At 42.8% G+C, this 23641-nt stretch overlaps 1 protein-coding gene across 1 annotated transcript in view; it reads left to right on the forward strand.

The window, feature by feature from the left end:
* The window catches only part of LOC143139582 (dynein axonemal heavy chain 6-like), a 45329-nt gene that overhangs the window by 2849 nt on the left and 18839 nt on the right, over positions 1-23641 (forward strand). Inside the window, exons 4-49 of the mRNA XM_076300156.1 lie at positions 206-381; positions 495-561; positions 848-944; positions 2323-2386; positions 2856-2956; positions 3148-3320; positions 3610-3957; positions 4428-4769; positions 5421-5802; positions 5883-6073; positions 6258-6503; positions 6839-6960; positions 9571-9742; positions 9852-9956; positions 10080-10198; positions 10404-10478; positions 10567-10654; positions 11037-11290; positions 12568-12799; positions 12893-12946; positions 13030-13175; positions 13299-13372; positions 13635-13816; positions 13919-13995; positions 14086-14248; positions 14370-14459; positions 15236-15361; positions 15524-15673; positions 16403-16603; positions 16954-17200; positions 17327-17405; positions 17603-17829; positions 18287-18403; positions 18756-18896; positions 18994-19126; positions 19224-19297; positions 19571-19743; positions 19911-20039; positions 20703-20843; positions 21113-21280; positions 21550-21720; positions 21834-22001; positions 22297-22383; positions 22732-22929; positions 23103-23249; positions 23594-23641. The exon at positions 23594-23641 is cut by the window's right edge and continues 138 nt beyond it. Coding sequence (XP_076156271.1) covers positions 206-381; positions 495-561; positions 848-944; positions 2323-2386; positions 2856-2956; positions 3148-3320; positions 3610-3957; positions 4428-4769; positions 5421-5802; positions 5883-6073; positions 6258-6503; positions 6839-6960; positions 9571-9742; positions 9852-9956; positions 10080-10198; positions 10404-10478; positions 10567-10654; positions 11037-11290; positions 12568-12799; positions 12893-12946; positions 13030-13175; positions 13299-13372; positions 13635-13816; positions 13919-13995; positions 14086-14248; positions 14370-14459; positions 15236-15361; positions 15524-15673; positions 16403-16603; positions 16954-17200; positions 17327-17405; positions 17603-17829; positions 18287-18403; positions 18756-18896; positions 18994-19126; positions 19224-19297; positions 19571-19743; positions 19911-20039; positions 20703-20843; positions 21113-21280; positions 21550-21720; positions 21834-22001; positions 22297-22383; positions 22732-22929; positions 23103-23249; positions 23594-23641 — 7065 coding nt within the window. The remainder of the gene's footprint in view (positions 1-205; positions 382-494; positions 562-847; positions 945-2322; positions 2387-2855; positions 2957-3147; positions 3321-3609; positions 3958-4427; positions 4770-5420; positions 5803-5882; positions 6074-6257; positions 6504-6838; positions 6961-9570; positions 9743-9851; positions 9957-10079; positions 10199-10403; positions 10479-10566; positions 10655-11036; positions 11291-12567; positions 12800-12892; positions 12947-13029; positions 13176-13298; positions 13373-13634; positions 13817-13918; positions 13996-14085; positions 14249-14369; positions 14460-15235; positions 15362-15523; positions 15674-16402; positions 16604-16953; positions 17201-17326; positions 17406-17602; positions 17830-18286; positions 18404-18755; positions 18897-18993; positions 19127-19223; positions 19298-19570; positions 19744-19910; positions 20040-20702; positions 20844-21112; positions 21281-21549; positions 21721-21833; positions 22002-22296; positions 22384-22731; positions 22930-23102; positions 23250-23593) is intronic.

Genomic DNA, 23641 nt, shown 5'->3' on the forward strand with positions numbered 1-23641 from the left:
TGCTTAGAGGTATGATCTAATTTTTTATCCAGGTACTCTTCAGATACTCAATCTTTTTTTTGTTTGAAAACTTCTTTGAGCAATCAGTTTGATTATGATGCTACCTGAGTATACTTACTCCCTCCAGACTGCGGAGCTGCAGGGTGCAGTGAGACTTTTCCAACCCTGGGTGCCCGACCATGGCTTGCGGCCTTTGTACACCCAGGTAGCGCAGTGGCGGACCCTACTGGGCCACTTTGGGCGATTCCTTGCCATGGTGGACTACATGTTTGAGGATGCACTGAGCAACCTGTTGAAAGCTGCCATCTTCACTCTGCATTCTGCCTTTTGGAGTTCCTACAACAACACACGGGCCAATGTCAAACCAGACACTGGCACCAAGTGAGGGGCTATGTAGAGGCCATCATATTCATGCCGTATGAAATGTGAAACTTTGTAGCACCTTGTGAAACTTAAGCTGCGCTAATTGATAATATCCATAATGATTTTTCCAGATGCCCTCAAGGAGATGATATCGATCAGTTTCTGAGGAAAACTGTACCTTCACATGCAGGGAGCAAGGTAGCTCACTCTTCATACCTCTTTATCACATAGTGATTGATAGTATACTATTGCAAGAATTTTTGTTGTTATGTATAACTACATGTAAAGAATATCAGAAAGGACATGAACATAAGCAAAACCAAAAACTCGTCTTCACAAAAATGTTGCCTGTTTTGTATACTCTTTGCATTTTCTAATCCTTTTCTTGATTGGACACCTGAAATGACTGTTTCAGTTCACTCACTGTGTGCAATCTTTACAGTGAGTCTGTACTGACTTAAACAGAACATAATGCTTCCAACAGGAAGTGAGAGCAGCATTTGAAGTCAATGTGGTACTTACCGTCCTCCCAGATGCCAAGGAAGATGCCATGGAAAGCACCCTGCAACCGAGTGATCAGGGTGAGTGTGGCCAATTTCAGTCACACCATGTGGTGTGCTCTGCTCCCACCTTTTAGGAGAATGTAACTCTTCCAACGGCGTAGTCAGAATGTGATTTTAATAAGCTTGGTGCTTTCATTTTTCTATGGAAAGGTATGCAAGGCTGTATTTTGTATACCTCAGTGGGAAGATCCTTATATTGACCAAAGCCTTTGTTTCACTGTCCCCCTGCCTATGCATATGTTTGAAGTGAAAAGTCACTTTTTTCATTGGCCATTTGGTTTGCGGCCCCCTGCCGTTCTACTGTGCCTCCTCGCCCCCTCTCCTCTTTAGGTTCATGGAGAGAGGCCTAAACTCTTTGTGTATTTGTTGAGTGCGAAATGACAACATATCCGTCTTTAATATTACTTTAAAGGGACACCAGGCAAGCCTGATGCTTTTTCTCTACTAAACTACCCCTCGCTCAGTCTGAAGCTCTTTTCCTTTTCTTTGCGTCTTCCGTCAAGGGTTTTCGCTGCTTCTTCGCCGGCTCTGCCATTATACACACGTTTGCAACAATCTCTAGCGTTTTGTTAGCCTGCCTCTGTGCTGTAAACTGATCCTGCTTCGGTCGGCGGGTAGGATACACCGAACTTGCAAGTGGGATATTCTTCCTACAGGCAGTAGGGGCGGGCGAGAGAGCCTTCATTCGCCCCGTAATGAGTCATTTAACACAAAAACGTTGCCTGGTGTCCCTTTAATGGTCTCAGTGCGAGAAGTAAAATAATCCATTTACATAAGTATTCAGAGCCTTTGTTATGACGCTTGTAATTGAGCTCTGGTGCATCCTACTTCTACCAGTGGTCCTTGAGATGCTTCTACATTTTGATTGGAGTCCACCTGTGCCTAAATTAATTCACTGGACAATGGACGTGATTAGGAAAGTCACACACATCCCTTTATATAAGGTCTCAGAGTTGATGGTTTATGTCAGAGTGAAAAGCAAGCCACGAAGTCGAGAGAATTGTCCGTAGACCTGTGAGACAGGGTTGTGTGAAGACACAGATTTGGGGGAGGATAGACGAATATTTCTGCAGCATTGAAAGTGCCCAAGAGCACAGTAGCCTCCATCAAGAAGAAACTAGGCACTGAGCTGCACTGATGTTTGTAAAGCTATCCTCTGCAAAACAAAGGTTCTCTAACATACTCTGGTGATAAAAATATTCCTTTTATTTCATACTTCCTTCAAGACATGTTTCCAGACAGTGTTTCACTTAGAGTTGTTACATATCTGGGGATGATAATTGATTCCACACTTCCTCTTATTGACTGAGTCTAGGTTCATGTTCAACGTGGAAATATCTAGTCATCTTTATCTTCAGGATGTCCAGATATTGTTACATCTCATGCTCTCCTACAGGTACAACAGGGGAGTCAGAGAATCAGGAAGAAGTTCCCAATGAAAACAGTACACCTGTAGTAAGGTATAGTCCCACAATCAACCTTCCACTCAGGGGTCCCTTTCCTAAAAGCAAAGTTGCTAACTACGATGGATCTTCCATGGTAGCATCACTGCCAAATGTGATCGACCGTGTTTGAGTCACAGGTAGACGATAAAGAAATGCGTTGATATACGGTCATATTTACCGTATTATATTACAAATTCTCATAGCAAATGCTCTTATTTTGTCATTTTCCAAAATTAAAAATGTGATATGTGACAATATAAGCTTAAGTGTTTGTGCAATTCAAATCTACGGACTCACATTTGGCAGTGACACTACCAAGGCTTTTGGGAAAGGCACCCCATTATGGTATCAGTATCAGCTGTAGTACTGGTGCCCACCTCAGATGATTGAGAACATGATTTGGCCTGATTTGAAATATTTTGTATGGTGCTGAATTGAAACATTTTAATAACTCTCCCTCCCCTCTGTTGATTTTCCTTCTCAGTTTAGCTCCTAAGAAACTGGCAACAATGACCCTTAGCCCCTCCCTGAATGACTTTATGATGCAAACAGAAGGGGTGTTTGAGGGCATCCAGACTGTCATCGGTAAGGAATTTCTCAAAATGAGAACTTAACTGATGGGCCTGGCTTGATGTGACAAAAATCCAGCCAAGACCTGCTTCATGGTCACCTCTTCATGGGGTTGTTACTGTCACGTTCTGTTCCTGACACTTTTGGTATTGTGTTGCCACTTTTTTGTCTTCATGCCGGTGATCTCCAATGTCTTTCTCCTGTAGACAAACAGATCTCCTTTAATGACGACCCTAGTCTGCTGGACCTGCACTCTCCACCAGTGTTTGACCGCAAACTGTCTGTGGATATGATTTCTGAGGAGGAAAGAAGCGAGACTTCAAGGCCCTGGCCCGACTTGGAGCTACTGCTGGGCCAAGACTCGGTCTACCAGATGCAGGTATGTAGCTTGGCTGTTTACTTTGTATGTAGCCTGTGAAAGGCACATATCCTTGGTTTAAGTTTGAGTACTGTTCTCCAGTGGTGATGTGAGTACAACCAACCCAGTACTTCAGATACAGATTCAGGATGGAAATCTCTGATCTGAAACAATAAATAGAATAATTAAGTCAATGCCTTACCAGATGGTCCTAAGTAGAACCAGTAGAGCTTCCATTGTATGAAGCTGAGCTGGCTGATGTGTTTGTTCAACACCATTCATTCACAGTTGTCCACCTTTTTGTATTGAGGTGTCAGAGATCTTGAGTATGGTGCAGACAGGCTTTGCTGAGGTGAAGAAGCACTGCTCCAAGATGGAGGGCTTCTGTGAGAGGGTGGAGACGGCCATGGTGCTGGACATCGGCCGCTTTGTTAACGAGGAGAAGTGGACGGCGCAGGACATGAGGTCCGTCCTCCTGGCACACACCGAGAGCGTGGAGGCGATGAAGCGCATGGAGATGCGGATGCGTGTCAACATGCTGCTGGTGAGGTGCGAGCAGTACCAGCGGGACTGCCTGCACTACCCACAAGCACTCATCACCAGCATCCACTCCCTGCTGCCCGGCTTCGCCACGAAGAAAAACCTGGAGCTGATGGAGGTGTGTTTTTTTCCCACCAATCACTGTGAGGGAAAGACTGCTTGGTTGAGTTCCAAAGGCACAGGCACAGTTGAATAAACATGAATAGTTATCACAGCAGTGGCAGTCTAGCCTGGCTAGCGCCACCACTTCTCAATGAGACGTGGTCTGGGAACCAAGCGTTAATTTTCTCGTATTTGAAAAAAATGCCCAGATCCGTTTATACGGTGCCACGGATGTCTATCAAATGCTCTGTGCATAGCTCATCATCGTCTTGCTTTCCCCCTTGTTCTGTGATTGGTCCCCTATCTCAGGCGAAAATTTGCTCCATGGTCTCCAGGCTGCCTTAGCAGCGTGAATCAAATCGCGCGCAAGGCAGCATGGGAACACCCAGACTAGTGGCAGTCTGTAGTGTATTCAAATCTGTCTGATTGTATTGCAGTTATGTGATGCTTTGACACTGCACAAATAATTTGCTTTCAAATGTTCAGGTAATTCAAGGTGCCTTGAGAAAGCTGGAATTGGAGATACTTACGGTGGAGGAGTTTGTGGACCATCTCAATTTCCTGAGTCAAATCTCAGAGAAGCTCCCAGCTCTGGAGAGACAGTACCACTTCCTTGTGCAACTGTACACCATCATTAATGAGTTTCAGATCATGATTTCACCTGAGGACTTGGCTCTGTACCATCACCTCATACCCAGCTTCCACCACCTCAAGTCCACTGTCCTGATCTGTGAGACAAAGAAGGATGATAAAATCTTTACGTTCAATGCTGACTTGAGCAAACAACTAACTAAACTCAGGCATGACCTTGTGCTCATCAAGATGAAGGTAAGCCAGACACCATGAGCATGTGCACAATAATTCTCATAGAACTTTGTTATGGAAGTGGCAGAGATCATAGTTGAGCAATTGAAGAGTTTGGTTCCAAAACGCTATATACTCCATTTTAATGAATTTTCAAAAATCTTTTTGTACATTTTGTTTTCCAGGTAATTTCATTGGAAATGTTATTAGGTATTGTTTGATTTCTCTTTACTCAGAACAGAACTACTATTTTATTGATATTACCTGAAATACACAATATATAACATGGCTTTTAAAAATGGAATTACAGCGTTTTGGAACCAAACTCTTCAATTGTTGTCATGAAAATGTTGTAATATTTGGTTGAGGTCCTTGTTGGTTTTTTGGTGCGCTAGAGCAAGAGGAATACAGGATGCATAGTTTAGCCCTCTGGATATGGAGGTCTGCCACTGTCTCTTGAGAAGCAGCAGTCGTGATTTACCTGACAATTGGTCGGCCATTGCGAGTGTGTGTCACTTTGGATAAAAGTGTTTGCTAAACACAGTACTTTAATTTTAACTGTGGTAGATTGGTAGTTAATTGGAGATCAACCAATTACACTGGAAAATGCTAAGAGAAGAAGCAAAGGCTATGAAATGTCAACTATTTCAATCTGCTCAATGTTTGTATTGGCAGATAAACAATCCACTACTGCTTTGCTCAGACACACTTCCTGAGATGGTTGATGAGGTTCTACAGGCCCTCACAGAAGAGCTGGCCATCTACTCCAACAAAGCCTACAGCTACTTCAGCTTCAGGGAGCTCCTGGACTGCTCATTCCCCAAGAAAAACGCCCCTCCGGTGGGCACCAGGGAGAGTGTGGCAACCTCTGTGGTCGAGCTGGAGCTGGCAGATGTGAGCCATGCACTCACTCTCCGCGGGATGCTCTGGGACATGCAGAAGGATTGGGACAGGCAGTATGACTTGTGGAAGACAAGCGCCTTTGACCAGCTGAATGTGGACCACTTGCAGGACAGCGTCAGTCGCTTCACCCAGACCCTCTACATGCTGGAGAAAGGTGCCTTTTAAAAAATGTTGAGGCTTTTGTGGAGACTTGTAGGTTTGACAGGACCTGATTAGATTGATGATTTGTTTCAGGCCTACCTGAAAATGACATCGTGCCACAGCTGAAGCAGAAGCTGGGAGATTTTAAGCTTTGCTTGCCTATCATTGTTGCCATGCGCAATCCCCACCTTCACAAAAGGCACATGGAGGAGATCCACAAAAAAACTGGTCGTTTTTTGGTTCATGAACATACTTTTACTTTAGGAGACCTGCTCAACCTAAAAGTAAATAAACCCTATATCAATGGCACACAAACAAAACAAATTAAAATATTTTTGAGGAATCAGATGGAAAATATTTCTTAACAAATCCTCTAGAATTTGTTTCATACTTATTTCACCTACTTGTTTGGATTTGATATCACTGCCTTTTGACATTTGAACTAAGACCTCAGCTGTCCTTCCTCAGATCCTGCAGTACAGCCATTTGATTAGCGATATCTCCACCACAGCAACGCACGAAGCTACCCTTGAGGCCATGCTAAACAATGTCATTGACCTGTGGAAGAATACGGACTTCCGTCTCATCACCCACAACTCGGACACCTCCACCGTGAATATCATCGCCTCGGCGGACGATATTATGGCACAGCTGGAGGAGAGCCAGACCACCATCATCAGCATGAAGTCATCACGCTATGTGGAGCCAATCAAGGTAGTCCTCAGGGCTGAGTTTCTATGGCCATGCCTTAGCTGACTGTTGATCATCAGTTTAAGAAACCCCACTTTGTGGAATATAAAATATGCAACTCTGCTGTGTGAAATGTAAAATATTGTACAGTTATGGAGTAATGATGAACAGCTGTTGTCATATATTGTATTTCTCAAATAAATATCAAGTATTTATTGATTGAGATATTGATGTGTTATGGGTTGTTGTGTATGATGCATGTCTATGACTGTATGTGTATGTTGTGATGATGTTTTGTGTGATTTCTGATAAGTGTATTATATGTTGTATAACTCTTAATCAATCTATGGTACATGCAGGGATTGATTGATGAATGGGAACGCAAACTAAACCAGTTTGCCCAGACGCTGGGGGAATGGGTCATGTGCCAGAAGCGTTGGCTCTACCTGGAACCCATATTCTCAGCAGGGGGAATCCAAAGGTTTGTCAGCTCACAGGTGCCAATACACAGTATATCTAAAATGTAGTGATCCAGTACTTTTAAAACATTTAACATGGAATACTACAAAAGCAATACTTGTTGGCCACCACAAATGTGCACAATCAATATACTCTGACAACCCCACCTCCAAAAAATTAAAATGTAAATAAAAAACACAATGTGATCATCTGCAAATCACATAAACCCATATTTAGTTAGAACATATAATACTGCTCCTCAACGTACAATAATGAAGAATGTGGATATCATTTTTTTGTGCTTTTTTTTGCCTTTATTCCGATAGGACAGTGAAGATAGACAGGAAGTAAGTGGGAGAGAGAGAGATGGGGTGGGATCGGGATATGACCCCAGGTCGGATTCGAACCTGGGTCCCCGTGGGCACTTGGACCCGTACATGGTATGGGTGCCTGTTGCGCCACAGTGCCCCCCGATATCATTTTTTTGTATTGCATAATAACATTCAAATATTCAGAAAATCCACAGACATCTTTGTACACAAGGGACAGGGCTGAAAAACAATATCAGAGGGCCATGATCTTCAGGGCCTCGGGTGACACTGCATTAAACACATGCCTGTTTCTGTTTTCTTTGGTCAGATAACTTTTATTGGCCTCTTCAAGAAGTCATCAAAAACATTAGGCTATGTATTAAGCATTAGGCTATTGTGGACCTTGTCGTCTTCAGAAGTTGATCGAACATTGTAGGCTACCTCACAAGGTATACGAATGCCTCACAAGTTTTACCGCCTGCATGAATGGAGCATTTAGTTGCGCTGTGTAGTTCGGATCTTTTCGGATTAAACAATAGGCTAGAGATTCTGAAGCAATTCGATCTTTGACTACGGACAGCACTGGCTATTTTAATTCCAAAGGCAAAGGGAACTTTATCAGGATGCATATAGTCTTGTGGTGATTGGTTGAGAGGAAATACACATAAAATGCTCATATACACTTCACAAACTTTAAAGCTGATTTTCTTAAAACTTGTTTTTCTGCTGAGATGAGGATAGCTGTCACATTTTGGCCAATATCTCTGGGTAGGCTAAACGGAATCGAACAAATGACCCCTTGTTTTAAACCCTAAAGTCTGTGGATTATGAATATCCAATAAACCTATTTTTTTTTACATTTTGTCGAACTGGACTCATATCGTTGTGACACGCCCCAAATGCTGGTTTAAACTCTACCATGCAAAGAAGAAACCATAGTTAGATGACTAAAGACTGGACTAAAGAGGAGAGGGACCGTACAGCTTTTATTAGTGCACAGGTCAAAAGCCAGCAACCTATTGGTCTGGGAAAAAGGGTTGTCCTTCAGTCATATTCATCCACTACTGTGGCATGATGGTTATTTACATTTAACATATTTAGCAGATGCTTTTATCCAAAGCGACTTACATATGTAAATTATATCACAAGGTCAATTGTCCAGAGCCTTGCTCAAGGACACAATGGTGGAAGCCAGGTATTGAACCCACAATTTTTCAGGCTACTGCATGCTAGCCCAGTTCCTTAGCCACTATGTTACCACCACCACAGTTATAGACTGTGTTAGATGTTTGATGTCTGGATTTGACATGTGAGGTGACAACCCTGTGTCAGGATGCTTTAATATTATCCCAGTAAGACGAGTTTATCAAGATGTCTTTGGTTATTGCTCTCACTCAAGTGAAAAGAAGTTCTCAAGATCCTTGCAGCTATATAAGCAGCCTCATGCTTATCAGTGTTTCCTCTATGTTGATTTGGTAGTGACGGCCCGCCACGGTTTAATTTTCTTCCCCCACGGTATCAGAAATGGGACAGACGCACAATAGTCGCAGTTGCCTTTTAAATGATCCTGCCGACATTATGCACCCCCCGTTGGCAGCCGCTAAGATTGCAATTTAACAACAAGCAGAACTATTCAGAGGTTTGGGGCTGTCCAGTTTACCTCCACATAGTGTGTGGATGTGCTTATTGTCCAAACGTTTGCTTTCTTCTGAGTCACTATTAAACAACACCTCCACCAAAAACGTCACCGCGGTGGGTCCGTTTTAATAAGACAACGTTCAACTTGTCAGTTCTGACAGCTCACGTCCTGATATCAAACATCTGGAAACATTAAAACGATGACGAAAAGTGAGTCACTAATATAATACAAATTGGAAATAGTCTATAGATGTAGTAATAGATGTAATGATGTTAAAATAAATAGTTGTGTTGTATGACACGGAAAAGTGTACAATTTATATATTTGTTAAACAGCATCAAATTAGCAGTATTTTTAAGCAATTCATATTTTAAAAGAAATACTTTTCATACTAAATTATAGGCTATAAAAAAATATTTTTTTATGTATGTGTCGTGGGGGGTGGGGGTTGTTGTGGGGCCTGCCCCCACTGCTTAAAAAAATCCTAGAGGAAACACTGCTTATACATCCTTAGTACATTCATGTGGATCCTTGTTTTAGTATCTTTAGTGTCTTTTACTGTTCTTTTAGTCATGTGAATTTGTTTTGTTGTTGGGGATCAATAAAGTATATATCTATATATCTATCTATCTATCTATCTATCTATCTATCTATCTATAAAGCTTCACCCTTCTCTCAACAGACAGCTTCCTGAAGAGGCCAAGCTATTCAGGCAGGTGGACAAGGCCTGGCAGCGACTGATGCTCAAAACCCAGCAGCGCCCAAACGCTTTGAGAAGTGGCACTTTCCCTGGGGTGCTGGAGATCCTTCAGAACAACAACATGCAGTTGGAGAAGATACAAAAATGTCTAGAGGTACTGTGAACTTGTGGCCCTAAACTCTTAGATATTTGCTCAAAACATTTTGTGTATAAATAATAATAATATAGACATTTGTAAAGGGATCTCTGCTCATTTTCTACAGGACTATCTTGAGTCCAAGCGAACCGTTTTTCCAAGGTTCTACTTTCTCAGCAACGAAGAACTTCTTGATGTTCTGACACATAGTAGGAGCCCCATTGTCATACAGGTGCTCAATGTTATATAAATAAACACCGTAGTAACAAAATGGAGTATAAATTCTGTTGAAACAATTCTTTGATTATTTTAATAAAAATACAAAAGTTTTTGAAGTATTTTTCCTGTCCTGCAGCCCTATCTGGTGAAATGTTTCTCTAACATCCATCATCTGGAGATGCAGGAGCAGGCCATGCTACATCCAGTGCTGGTTAGGTTGCACTCATGTGAAGGGGAAACTGTCACTATGCCCAAGTAAGTCTCACTAGCACATAGTGCACATCGTCAGACACACCATAATTTACAGCAAGAAATACGTAAATACGAAAAACATATTCTTGATGGCTGAAAGAAAATGTCTGTCCATCATTTGAGAGCAGAAAGTCTCTAGCGTTTGTTATTGAATGCTTTGAGTGTACTGTAGCTCTCCAATGTATGTTTGTCCCTCTTAATTTGGTAGAAATGTTCAGATCCGTGGGCCTGTTGAGCAATGGATGGGAAATGTGGAGACTGCCATGTACAGCACAGTTAAACGGTGAGGCTTTTTCTAGCAGCAAACTGAGTGTGAGGTAGCCTCTATGATTGATCAGTAATTAACTCTGATTTAAAAAAAAAAAAAACAGCCACATGAAGTTGGCTGTGTTGGGCTGGAACCCTGCAGACTTCAGGAGCTGGGTTCTGTCACATCCCGGCCAAGTTATACTCACTGTGGTAAGTCAGTCGGGGAAATGAACTCCACCTAAAATTGGGTTATTTTAGCATGTATTGTATGATACATATTGTCTCACTTACTCTGCCACCTCTCTCTTTCTCTCTCTCTCTCTCTCTCTTTCTCTGTCTCTATTTCTTTCTCTCTCTCTCTCTCTCTCTCTCTCTGTCTCTATTTCTTTTTCTTTCTCTCTCTCTTTTTCTCTCTCTGTCTATTTCTTTCTCTCTCTCTTTTTCTCACTGTCTCTATTTCTTTCTTTCTCTCTCTCTGTCTCTATTTCTTTTTCTTTCTCTCTCTCTCTCTCTCTCTCTCTCTCTCTCTCTCTCTCTCTCTCTCTCTCTCTCTGTGCCTTTATTTCTCTCTATGATCTTCCTCCTCTCACAGACTCAGATCATGTTCTGCTCAGACTGTGAGAAGTGTCTGAGTGGCGGCAGCGGCCAGCAGGAGGGTCTGAGAGCAGTGCGGCAGCAGGTGATGGGCAGCCTGGAGGACCTGATGACGCTGGTGTTTGAGCCGCTGGCCTGCCACCAACAGTCCACAGTAGAGGCCCTGTTCACCATCCTGCTGCACTGCCGAGATGTCCTGTCCAACCTGATCCACCATCACATTGCCAGCGCTGAGGACTTTGAGTGGAGGAGGTCATACAGCTGAGATATTTAAAAAAAAAAAGTTGCATTCAAAACATAGGGCCGAATTCTCCCATTTGCGCGTAAATTGTGCGCAAGCCCCCTTTTTCACGCGCTTCAGTTACATGCATTCTCCCACACCCATGCAAGTTCGAAATCAAGGCGGCCTTATGAAAGAGGAGTGATTTATTAAAATAGAACCAGACTGGTCCACCACCTTGTTAATTTAGGTTGATATGAAAACGTGGAACGTGGACCTTCTCATTGACTCCTGATTGCCATTTACATTAAGAACACAAACCAGTCTTTGATTTTGAAAACATAAGCATGGTGAATATATATCCAAAGGGGGTGATTATAATGGCTGTTTCCCTATTTAACAATGTGGCCTTATGGATAAGGTAATGTCTGGAAATATGCCACCTTGTGACACTGCAATGGGGAAAAACATTAAGCCGTATCAGCATATTACTGTAAGTACCACATTTGATACTAAAAAGTTCATTTGTAACGTTCTGTGTAGCCTACATGTACGGTATTTAGAACTAGGCCTATTGCCGACATTGAGCAATATACTGTTTCACCTTGTGGTGGGTCTCAACCTTAATACAGCCCTCGGGAGCGCGTATCTAGAAAGATGCTTAAATCAGTGGCAGAATGCGTGCAAGAGTTGTATACATAAGAAACGCCCAGATTTTGGGATTGCTCTTCCCAAAACGCATAAATCCCTCCATCACACGGGTGGCTAACATGTTTTTTTTTTACTTACGCATCCTTACGCACATGGGAGAATTCACCCCATAGCGCGCAAGAGGTGCCTCCCAAAGTTATTTACATCTCACTTACCTGGGATTAGAATTCATAGAGGGAAATTGGAAGTACCGTACTACATGCATGCAGTTTGGTCAGATTGCACTTTGTTTGTGCCATCTAAGTGTTTAAGTAAGAGTTATGAGGGAAAAAACCCAGCTGATACCGACCACCAAATGCATGATGTTCATCTTCCTATGTAGATATCAGCAGTAGAGGCTGCCTTTGCCTTTTGGATGCCTACAATTATGTAAATGTCATGTTACTCTCACACATGAGGGATTGGTTATACCAACAGGTAGTCCATTGTACCTTCACTAATATTACAAGCGCGCATTTTACCAATCAGTTGCCATAATTCACTTTTGTATTTGCATAGTCACATAGGTGGTACTTTGTCTCACACTGAACACTGTGGCACTGGTGAGTGAGATGACATGGCTCCCTCTGACGTATGCTCCCTTTGTGCTGCATTGTAGGCAGCTGCTCTATGACTGGCATGACACCACCTCAATGTGCTACGTGGTGCAGGCCAAGGCCTCCTTCCCTTATGGCTATGAGTACCAGGGCTGCTTGCCGCGGCTGATCATCACCCCACTCACTGACCGCTGTTGGCTCACCCTCACCAGGGCCCTGAGCCTTCACCTCGGGGCTGCGCTGGTTGGACCTGCAGCCACTGGGAAAACCGAATCTGTCAAAGACCTGGCAAATGTATGGCTGTTGTGGTTTTGGGAACTGAAAAAACACTAACACGCTTTTAGAATGTGTCATGTGAGCTTTTGTTTTTCCTTTTTTTACACACAGGTCCTGGGGAAATTCTGCCTAGTCATGAACTGCACAGCTAGTTTGGACTACAAGGTGAGGAAGAGTGATGTGCTTTTGGTCACATGTTGTCTAGTGACCGCTTCAGCCTCATTGATATCAGCTGTTGTTGTGGTCAGATGATGGGGAAGCTGCTCTCGGGCATGGTGCAGTGTGGCGCCTGGTGCTGCTTCGATGAGTTTAACTGCATCAGTGTGGAGGTGCTCTCGGTCATCGCTGCCCAGCTTCAGTCCATTAAAGCAGCTAAGAACAGCCATAGCGTGAGGTATGCACAAACGTCACAGTTGGGTTGCATTTTTGTAGAGCATGGTGTTATCTGATAGAAATAATCCCAAATAGCTTTAGTAATTAACCCTAGGGTCTTATATATTGATCTGTCTGAATGCAGGTTTATGTTTGAGGGCCGAGACATCCGTCTGAATGCTTTATGTGGTTATTTCATCACCATGAACCCAAGGTATGTCCTACTGTAGTATTCCTTTTCTTTATTTTGGCTATCAATTACAAAAATATGTTTTGTTATAACCTTTTTGTTTAGATTGATGAAGAACAATCTAGACACTTGTTTGTGGCTCAGTCTATTCAGTGTTTGTAATAGTAGGTAGTAGAATAAGTGTTTCCCTGGCATTTTATATAGTACTCATTTGCATTGGCCATTATGGTTGTGTTGTTGCACAAAGAGTATGAACATAAAACATAAGAATCACTCTTCTCACCAGCTGTCGAGGTCGAGTAGAGCTCCCAGAGAATTTAAAGACTCTTGTTCGGCCTGTGGCCATGATGGTGCCCAACGTCGACTTCATTGCGGAAATTATTCTGTTGTCGGGGGGATTCAAATCTGCCAAAATTCTCTCTAGAAAGATGGTTCATCTCTACCAAGTTGCAAGCAAACAGCTGTCCCCACAGGTTGTCTTTTCCCTTCATAAGTATTGTATTGTACCGTTGTGTTTGTCTTCAAAAATGTAGAAGATTTTAACCCTTACCTGACCTAATTTTGTCCTAACACAGGATCATTATGACTTTAGCATGAGGGCAATCAAGCCTGTTTTGCTATTTGCTGGACATAAAAGAAGAGCCACAATGTCGTGAGTATATAGGCTATAGCTTAATCCTACTTTGTTTATTCACTGAATATGCAGGTCCGATCAGTTCTCTGTGTTTTCATTCTTCATAAGGATGTCACTTAGCTCAGAGGAAGAGTTTTACATCATTATTTGTGCCCTGCAAGACTTTAATGTACCTAAGCTCATCCCTGAAGATGTGCCCCTCTTCAAGAGCATCATGCAGGACATATTTCCAAATGTCGTCTCTCCCAAAGCCGAGCACCCTCAACTGGAGGTAATCAGAAAAGAGGATAAGTGCTTAACAAGAACAGATAGGCAGATAGGAACAAAAGGTTCAGTAATTCCTAACTGACATTCATTGTGTTAATGGAGGCCTTGTTGCATTGTTTTTTTAGATTGCCATCACCACAGCTACCAGTATTCTAGGGCTGGAGCCGTGTCCAAGTCAAGCAGAGAAAGCCACCCAGCTCTACACTCAGATTTTGGTGAGCCTTGATGCACAAACATAATGCTAAATATAATACTGTAAAGTCTATATATAGACGTTGAATGAGTAAGGGATAATGTATTGTCCGCCGGTAATTATCAGAAAATAAGTCCCGACAGGGAGAACAGAACCCCGACACGCAGCGGAGGGGTTTTGCTTCGACCTGAAGGGACTTATTTTCTGATAATTACCGGCGGACAATACATTATCCCGCTTATTACACGGCTACTTGCCAAAACGTGAAAAGAAACCTAACACAATGAATCTTTAAAAATGATTTTGCTACAGTTTCGTGACTTCCGCTGACAAAATAAATAGTTCGCCACACAGATAGAACTTGACAGTTTCAGGTGTTGCGTGGCAACGTCTTACTAGCTTACTTTCCCTTTCAATGAAATTCCATTGCAATAAGCGAAAGGAATTCTTGCGGAGGGATATGAAAGACGTTAATCAACCCGTTGCCATTGACAGCGGTGATTATATACTTTGCCGGTGATTTATATAGATTTAACATAGGCCCGAACGTTGGGAAGGCCCATTCATGTGAATGGAACTTTCTGCAGCACTCTGAAGAGCCGTGTAATAACAAAATATAACACCCTAATATATCCAATGGCGCTGTTCTTGAGATATTGTATGTTGTGTTTCATTTTGTTTGACTTTGAATTTGAATTTGAACTTGAATTGTTTTACTGACAGATATGTTTGCACCTTTCATGGCAGTTCCATGTTTACCTGTGTGGTTAATGTAAAGTGTTTTCCTGTGTGCCGCAGGCACGTGTGGGAGTTATGCTGGTGGGGCCCACAGGAGGTGGGAAAACCACAGTGAGACTCATACTGCAGCATGCTCTAGATATGATGCTTGACCAGAGAAGGAAGAGGTCCAGTATGGGTGTCCAGGTCAGAGATATGCCTATATGTACAGAATGCTGACATTGTTATGTCATATCTGTATATATGTTTTCTATATGGTAATGGACATGTGTTTGATAATTGTTTTAAGAGGGTGTACGGTCCATAAGAATGACTTCATGTGTCTGTTTGTTTGTGCTGTTGTCATAGAAAATTATGAATGTGGACTGTTTCACGATTAATGCAAAGTGCTTGGGTCTGGGAGAGCTCTTTGGTCAGAAGAACCCCAACACTCTGGAGTGGACCGACGGCCTGCTGGCCTCTGCCATAAGGGCCTACGCTAAAGAGCTCACACAGCTGGCGGAGAAGAGGAGAAATGTGAGTCTGCCTGTGCATTAACCTTTGGGAACAGGGGCAGTTTACCCAAAACTGATGATTATGTCCTCCTCTCACCCCTTTCAGATTTTGTTTTTTCTGAGTGAATCATCCATTGCAACTTGCAGCATGATGCACTGTGCCTATTTAGCTGTTTAGGTTCTCATTTGTGGAATTATGAAAACAACATGGAAATAGTTGTGATGTGTGTGTACATTCTGAAAGGTGATATTATCCATGCTACTCTATTGAAACAGCGTTGTCAGCAACCACACAACCCACATGGTGATTCCCCTCTTCTCTCCCTTAACCAGCAACTGTCTTCAGAGGACGCAACACATGGCCCAGTACCCCAAGCTCCAACAGGCTACTGCCAACAAGGTGCTGATCTACGACTGTTAAACGCTAAGAAAGAAAAGGGGCCTCTTGCACACATAAAACAAATACTTGACATTTTTTTATTCTGTACAAAATACTGTATGTTTGACAGTTCTTGTCCATATTTAATGAGTTGTATACCTGTTACATACAGTACATAGAAAAACACAGTCCTCCCAGGTGTAATCACACCAGGAATTGTTAATGTAACTTCAAAGATTATACTCATTCGTTATACTTGTTAATTGTCGCAGCTCAGTTTATCACACAAGGAAGTTTAATGTCCCCCGTATTTGTATAATCTCTGTGTACTCAGCTGCGCGTCATATTGAGAAGTGGCGCTGGATCATCATGGACGGCCCGGTGGACAACCTGTGGGTGGAGAGCCTGAACACAGCCCTGGACGAGAGCCGCACTCTGTGTCTGATGAACGGCGAGCGGATCAGCCTTCCCGAGGGACTCAGCTTCCTCTTTGAAATTGACTCCCTGGTCCACGCCACTCCAGCCACCATTAGCCGCTGTGCTATGGTCTATGTGGTACAGCTGACCCTTTGTTCCTACTATGGCTGTCTTGGAGTATGCAGTGGATATACTGAGGGTGCTATCAGCCATTAGGAATAGGAATCTGTATACAATCAGTCTACCTTGTTACAATTAGCACCTTGTTAAATATTTGCAGACCACTTTATTTCAAGAGCCCCAGCCAACTTGAGTATACAATGTAACATTTTATAAGTACAAAACTGGTATTTATTTGTTGTAGGCTTTTATTAGCTTGTCATATCAATACTGTTACTCACACAGAAGCACATGTCTAAGAGCATGTTGTTTCCAAACCACACCCAAAATATAGTTGGTTTATCGGGCTGTGTGTTGCTGTCATGCAGGATCCGTTAGGAATGGTCTGGAAGCTCTATGTGGACCGCTGGCTCCAGGAGCTGCCTGTGCCTTTGCAGGACCAAGGCGTGGCCTACTTGAAGAAGCTCTTTGAGAACACCGTGGAACATGGTGTGGCGTTCATGCACAAACACCAGAAGCTGCTCAGCTTCCCCGTCCCCGAACTGTCTTTAGTCATGACCCTGTGCAGCATCCTGGGTTCCATCTTTAACCTGCTGGACAAGAATGGTGGTTTGGGTATGGTGAAATAAAGTTTTTTTCTTTTTTTGTGTGTGTTTGTGTTTTTTGTATGTGTGTGTGTGTGTGAAGTGCTGAAGTGACATGGACTTCATGTGTCAAACGGGTTTTGTTTTGGTGATGTAGGTAAGAGTGAAGATGTGCCACAACCCTCTTCAAACTCCCAGAAGACTTCAATATACCTCAAAGAGGCATCAAACATAAGGTCAGAGTCCCTAAAGCCAGCCTCCCTCTGCTCTTCTTAATCTTAATCTGCCTCCTGCCTTCCCTCCTTACGATCTCCCTCATGCTGTTTCCCTTCATCTTCTTTTCAAAACACCTCAATGGCTCCTCCCTTCTACCCCCCCCCCCCCCCTTCTGCCTTCTGCAGTAATAATAATAAATATCCTCATCTTCCCACAGAGAGGAGTGTCGATGGTTTCTGCAAAAATACCCAGAAAAGCTGACATCTCTACTGGGAAAACTGTATGTGTTTGCCTACACCTGGGCTTTTGGTGGAGTCTTCAGCCATGTGGATGAATTGGACGATTCTCCCATGACCTTCAAAGAAAAGAGTGACCCTCTGAAGACCATGCCACGGGAATTTCAGAGTTTGCTCCGAAAGTTATTCGATGGAGGCCATCATTATGGTACACTGAAACATAACAGTCGCTATTTGCTTTTCTTTAGTTATTTAGATTATGATGTTCCCAAGATAACATTTGACCTTGGGGAACAGTGAACACATCCATTCTCTAAAATTTGCTCAATGTCATGTAACAGAAAAAAATGGGAAACCAAAAAAAAAATCTTAATTGAATACTTTGTCTGTTTTACAAACAAGGAACAACACAGAACTGGAAGGCACTTGGGTAGAACAATAAATAGTTAGAATAAACGATAGTGAGCAATAATAATATAAATCTTATATAATATACTAATATGGTATCTTATATTAGCAATAACTGTTTTACTACAACCACCACAATATCGCAGTAATTATTCTATAAACCTATGGGCACTATTTTGAATATGCAACACGCAGATATGGCTAGAATTTGTGTTTACAGCTTGTGCTTACAGCTTGCTTTTTGTTGTTCATTGAAGGCATTACTCTCCCAACTGGAAACCGCACACTCTTCAGTTATTTTGTGGATCTGCAGACTAATAGCTTTGTGCTGTGGGATGAGCTTGTGCCCCCTACTGACAGTCTTATTCGCAAAGGTAGCATCCCAAAATGCAGAGGTGGAAAAGTCCAGCTTCAGAAAGGAAAAGTCTAACCATGTATTAGTTCTACATGTGCACTTAACACAGGTGATCTCACCAAGTAGCTGCTCTACCTGGCTGAAGAGTTGAAGAGTTAGAATCAGCTGGTTTAAGTAAATGGTTGGCACAGATATGTGGTAGGACTTTTACTTTTTCTGAAGCTGGACTTTTCCACCTCTGTCAAAATGCAAATCCTTTTACAACAGAATGCTTTGGAAAAGGTTTCTTATCTTTTGTGGAACAATACAATACGCGTGTGCGTGTGTGTGTGTGCGTGTGCGTGTGCGTGTGTGTGTGTGTTCTCCTTTAGGCATGAGCATATTGAATCCATATCATCATGACTCTCTGGGCCAGAGCCCATGCTGTGAGCATGTGGGCAACATCGACAGCATCCGCTACTCCTTCCTGCTCAGTCTGCTTCTCCTTAACAACCAGCCAGTTCTGCTCACAGGTATCTCACAGGTTACTCTCTGGATTTTAATGCCATAGAGTCATGTTGTAACACAAGTAATGCTGTGCTATTTGTCCCTGGGGCTATTAAACAACAGGAGACTCAGGGGTTGGGAAGTCCATTCTGATTGAGAGCATGCTTAAGAAATTACAGAAGGACCAAGAGGACATCGGAAACCCATTAACTGTTCTTGGACAAGTGTTTCTGCATAATCAAGCCAAGATAGCCAGGTTATCTATTCTGAGTATAATTCCACATAATTTACACAAAAATGACTGGAGGGAATTGAAATTAATTTATTAACTATTTGTTTTCTTATTGTACCAGCTTACTGGAAGATGTGTCTCTAGTTACTGATGGCTTCTTAGATGGTGACAAGAGCCCTGTAATGTCAGCTATGAGTAAGATTTCTCTCATAAAATCCCTCCCTTCTGTTCTTAGAGGTGCTTTCTGAGTTATCTGCCTGACAAACTCAACACACACAGACACATATAATCACACACACACAGCCACCCTACAATGTTGCTGACTAACTTAAGAGCAACAATAGTTAGTCAAGTTACAAAGGTCTAAGATAGCCAAGTTGCCCAAAGTACAGAAAGAGAAGGCAGATAACTTCATAAAGCCATTCACTCAGATCTCCCTCAATTATGTGTGGTCTTGTGTTTTCACAGAGGATTTGTTTGGGAGGTTGAATGGCATCCAGTCTGGCCCAGTGGAGATGGGTATCATGACCCGGACCCTGCAGTTTACTGCACACATGGAGCCCTCACAGTTACAAGCCCACGTGCTGCAGGGCCTCACCAAGAGGGCCAAAAATCTATTCGGCGGGCCCAAAAACAAGAAGGTTTATAAACCCAAGAACAAACTAACTCATTGGCCAGTTTTGGAATGGTAGCTTCTGCAGCTTTGTGTTTTGATCTGCATCCCTGTGTGCTCCTATTACATCCATGTAAAACAAAGAGTGTGAAAAAAAAAAAAGTCTTTGAAGTTTGAATTTGTTTTTGTCTCCAGGTATTGATTTTCTTGGACGACATAAACATGCCAGTGCCAGATAGTGGTGGCGATCAGCCGTGCTTGGAGCTGGTTCGTCAGTTCATCGAGCTCCAGGGAGTTTATGATGCCAAGACACTCACTTGGAAGGTACCGAGACTGCAGTCTCTTATTTACACAGCTCGGTCCTTTACAGCGGAAGCATCAAATATGTTTCTATTTATACCTCTGTCAAATCCAGTCTGTGTTTAGTCTTTCGTAGCTTATTTTGGTGGTGTTGGTGTTACAGTAGTTTGCACTGCTGCCTCCCACACAGTTAATTCAGGTTCAATTCCCAGTCAGTGCCTTTGTAAGTACCTTTGGAAAACATCTCTGTTCCATCTAAACATTTGGAGTATCATGACATGTAGCCACCCTACTACATGCTCATTGGACCCTATACTTACAAACTATCGACCATCGCACCAGCTACCGCACATATGATAATTGATGATGGCACATTTCCCAAAGCATTCAAAGCAGCTTGGGTAACACCGCTACTTAATAAAACTTCTCTCAACCCTGCTCAAGTTGAGAACTACCGTCCTGTCTCACTCCTTAAATTTACTTTAAGTTGTTTTATGTGAGGTGAGGCTACTATTATGAGAACCTCAAATGTTCAGTGAATTATGAATGATTGGCTCAGCATATCTGAAAACTTAATTTGTGACCAACAAATGCAACCTCAAATGCAGCCACAATCCAAACAGAAACTGTCCTCTGCAAAGGCTCCTTGAGAGTCCCACATGAACGCCTTTGCTGTTGTTTCTGCAGGGCATCCAGGATGTGACCTTCTGTGCAGCAGGTGCTCCCCCTGGTGGCGGTCGGCAGCAACTGAGCAGGCGGCTACTCAGGCATTTTTCTGTGCTGGTGCTGACACACCCATCCCAAAACACCATGCATCATATCTTTCAGGTATGGTGACCTGTGTTGCCCTCCACATGTCAGCTGTAAGGTTTGGCTTTTAGCTCTAGCAAAGATGTTGTTTCCTGTACAAAACATGTGGTGTCCTCTTTTGTCCAATGAAAATACAGTGTATCTACAAGGTAACTGTGGTCATTTAGTATTGAATGAGAAGGACATTATAGTATGACTGTTGGTTGACTGTTAGTGGGAGCATCCACATGTCTACATGCATCTTGAGGGGCATGTTTTTGTTTTCTTTGTCATACCTTACTAAACAGGTTCAACTGGGGAAGTTCTTTGGCTCTAGGGAGTTCTGTAAGGAGGTGCGACAGTGTTGCAGTGCTCTGGTGTCAGCCTCCATCGCTGTCTACATGGAGATGTGCCACACTGTACTGCCCACGCCTGCCAAATACCACTACACATTCAACCTCAGAGACCTGTCCAAAGTAAGACACATCAGACTATCTTAGCATAGAGATTGTTTGCCAAATCAAATCAAACGGTACCGGTACATATTGTTACAGTAATAACAGTGTGTGGAGACATTGTCAAGGATTGCACTGCTGAATAGTTGAATGAAATCAATGTGAGTTTTTGTTAGGAAGTTTATAACAATATAATACTAATCCAGTTTAAGTATCTCTTATGTTGTGAAGTTAAGCCATGTAGAATAGCTTGTTGTTAATAATACTTGCCCATGGATACATCCTACTAGGTGATCTATGGCCTGATGCAATCCCACGAGTCCGAGCTGAGGTCAGAGGAGGCGGCTGCTCACTTGTTTGCCCACGAGGCCTCTCGAGTGTTCCATGACCGTCTCATGGAGGACCAAGACCGAAAGCTCTTCCACCAGATCCTCTCCAATGAGCTCCAGATCCGCTTTAAAGTAGGTCTCCTCTTATAGCCTGCTGTTGATCACCTATCTGTATTGTATGGATTGTCTCTGTTTTTCCATGCCTCTTTTTCACAATAGTGTCCCCACCTCTGTTCCTGTGCCAGGTCTTCTGGACAGCAGAGACTCTCATGAAGGAGCCTGTGACGTTTGGAGACTTCCTGGACCCTAGCATACCCCCCGACTCCCGCATCTACAAGCACATCCAGGACAAAAAGAAGGTTCTCACCGTCCTGGAGGACTGCCACAAGAAGCATGTCATGACAAAGCCTAAGGTGAAAGCATACAGAGGGGACAGTGTGGTGGTGTGGACCTAACAGAGGCTCTCAGAGCATTTCATATGTGCTTCAAGGTAGTGCTAGAGGACTAGCCGTTAGCATGAAATGTATCCATATCAGTGTGTAGTGTGTCTGACGTACTGCAGCATAGCATATCTAAAATAGAATAACATCCAAAATGAACTATGTTCCTTACCAAAATCCAATTACACAAATGAGGTCTCCATGAACACAATTGTGCTATTTGGTTGCCTCTTTGGTAATGTTGCCTCTCCTCCCTGTCTGCTGGCAGTTCCCAATGGTGTTTTTCAGAGAGGCTGTGGAACACACAACACGGTCCGCTCGCATCTTCCGCCAGCAGGGAGCCCACATGATGCTGGTGAATTGAAGCAAAAACATTTCAATATGTACTCGGAATGAACAGAAAGGATATTCGGTAACACTTTACTTGACAGTATCGACACTGTCATGACACGTGAAACCTAATCCTAATCCTAACCCTAACCCTAATCCTAACCTGTTATGACAAAAACCGAATGTCACTTAATAACAGAAGCGTTATGTCATGAAAGTTTATGACTTGTTTATGACACATTCATGACAGTGTCATGTCACTCTTATGTCGACACTGTCAAGTAACCGGATATTCTAGTATTTGGTAGTGCATAGTAAATCCTGTATACAGTATAATATCAGATTTTTGCATTTGTTTAAAATGACTCTCTAGATTGGGCTTGATGGCACTGGGAAGGAGGAGTGTGTGAAGCTGGCGTGCCACCTCACTGGCTGCCATCTGTACCGGCTATCCGTCTCCCACAACTGCACCTACATTGACTTTCGGGATGACCTGAAGAGGGTGTTTTATCAGTCCGGCATCCACCGGAAACGGACTGTGCTGCTCATGACCGATGCTGAAATACTGAAGGTTGGCCAGAATGTGAATGTGTGTGTGAGAGTGTGAGTGTGCACGTGTCTGTGCAAGTGTGTTACTGTATTTGTGTGTTTTCTCTACATAATGTCGCAGACCTGATATCAGCTCGTCTGGCACAGTGCTCATCTGTATATTTTGTTTACTGTTTTGTTTGGTGCTGGTATTAGGACTCTGTCATGAAGGACCTGGACTGTCTTCTGAAGTGTGGAGATGTTCCTGGTCTATTTACCAATGAAGAAATAGACCACATCATCTCTCAGATTAAGACAAATAGCAACACAGATAAGAGGGAGGCTTATGCCCACTTCATACAGGTAAATTGCCCAGCCCAGGTAGTTATGTTTGCAAAATATTTGACTTGAAGCTGGTTTCACTTTTTAAAGGTGCTATATGTAGGATCCAAGTTATCTTGAGTTACAGTGTGGTATTATGACAAAGGATGGGAGAACTAGTTGGTTAGCATGATAAGTCTGATGGCTATCTGTCCTGCACAGGTATTTATGACATTGTATAATGGTTATTCAATTACATTCTTTTCCTATTTGAACAGTTTAACCTAAAATTCTTTTATTCAACATCTTTAATTGTATTTTTTTATATCAGTTAGCTCTCTGTGTGCTGTATCTCTATGTATTGTGTTTGTTCATTTCTCCCTCAGCAAGTCAGGCAGAGGCTGCACATTTGTCTAGCGTTGAGCCCAGCGGGC

This window comes from Alosa pseudoharengus, unplaced genomic scaffold (genome assembly GCF_046254945.1).
Source record: "Alosa pseudoharengus isolate Yale_2024_CS ecotype anadromous, Long Island Sound unplaced genomic scaffold, YU_APseudo_1.1 YU_APseudo_1.1_scf_22, whole genome shotgun sequence".
Taxonomy (NCBI): domain Eukaryota; kingdom Metazoa; phylum Chordata; class Actinopteri; order Clupeiformes; family Clupeidae; genus Alosa; species Alosa pseudoharengus.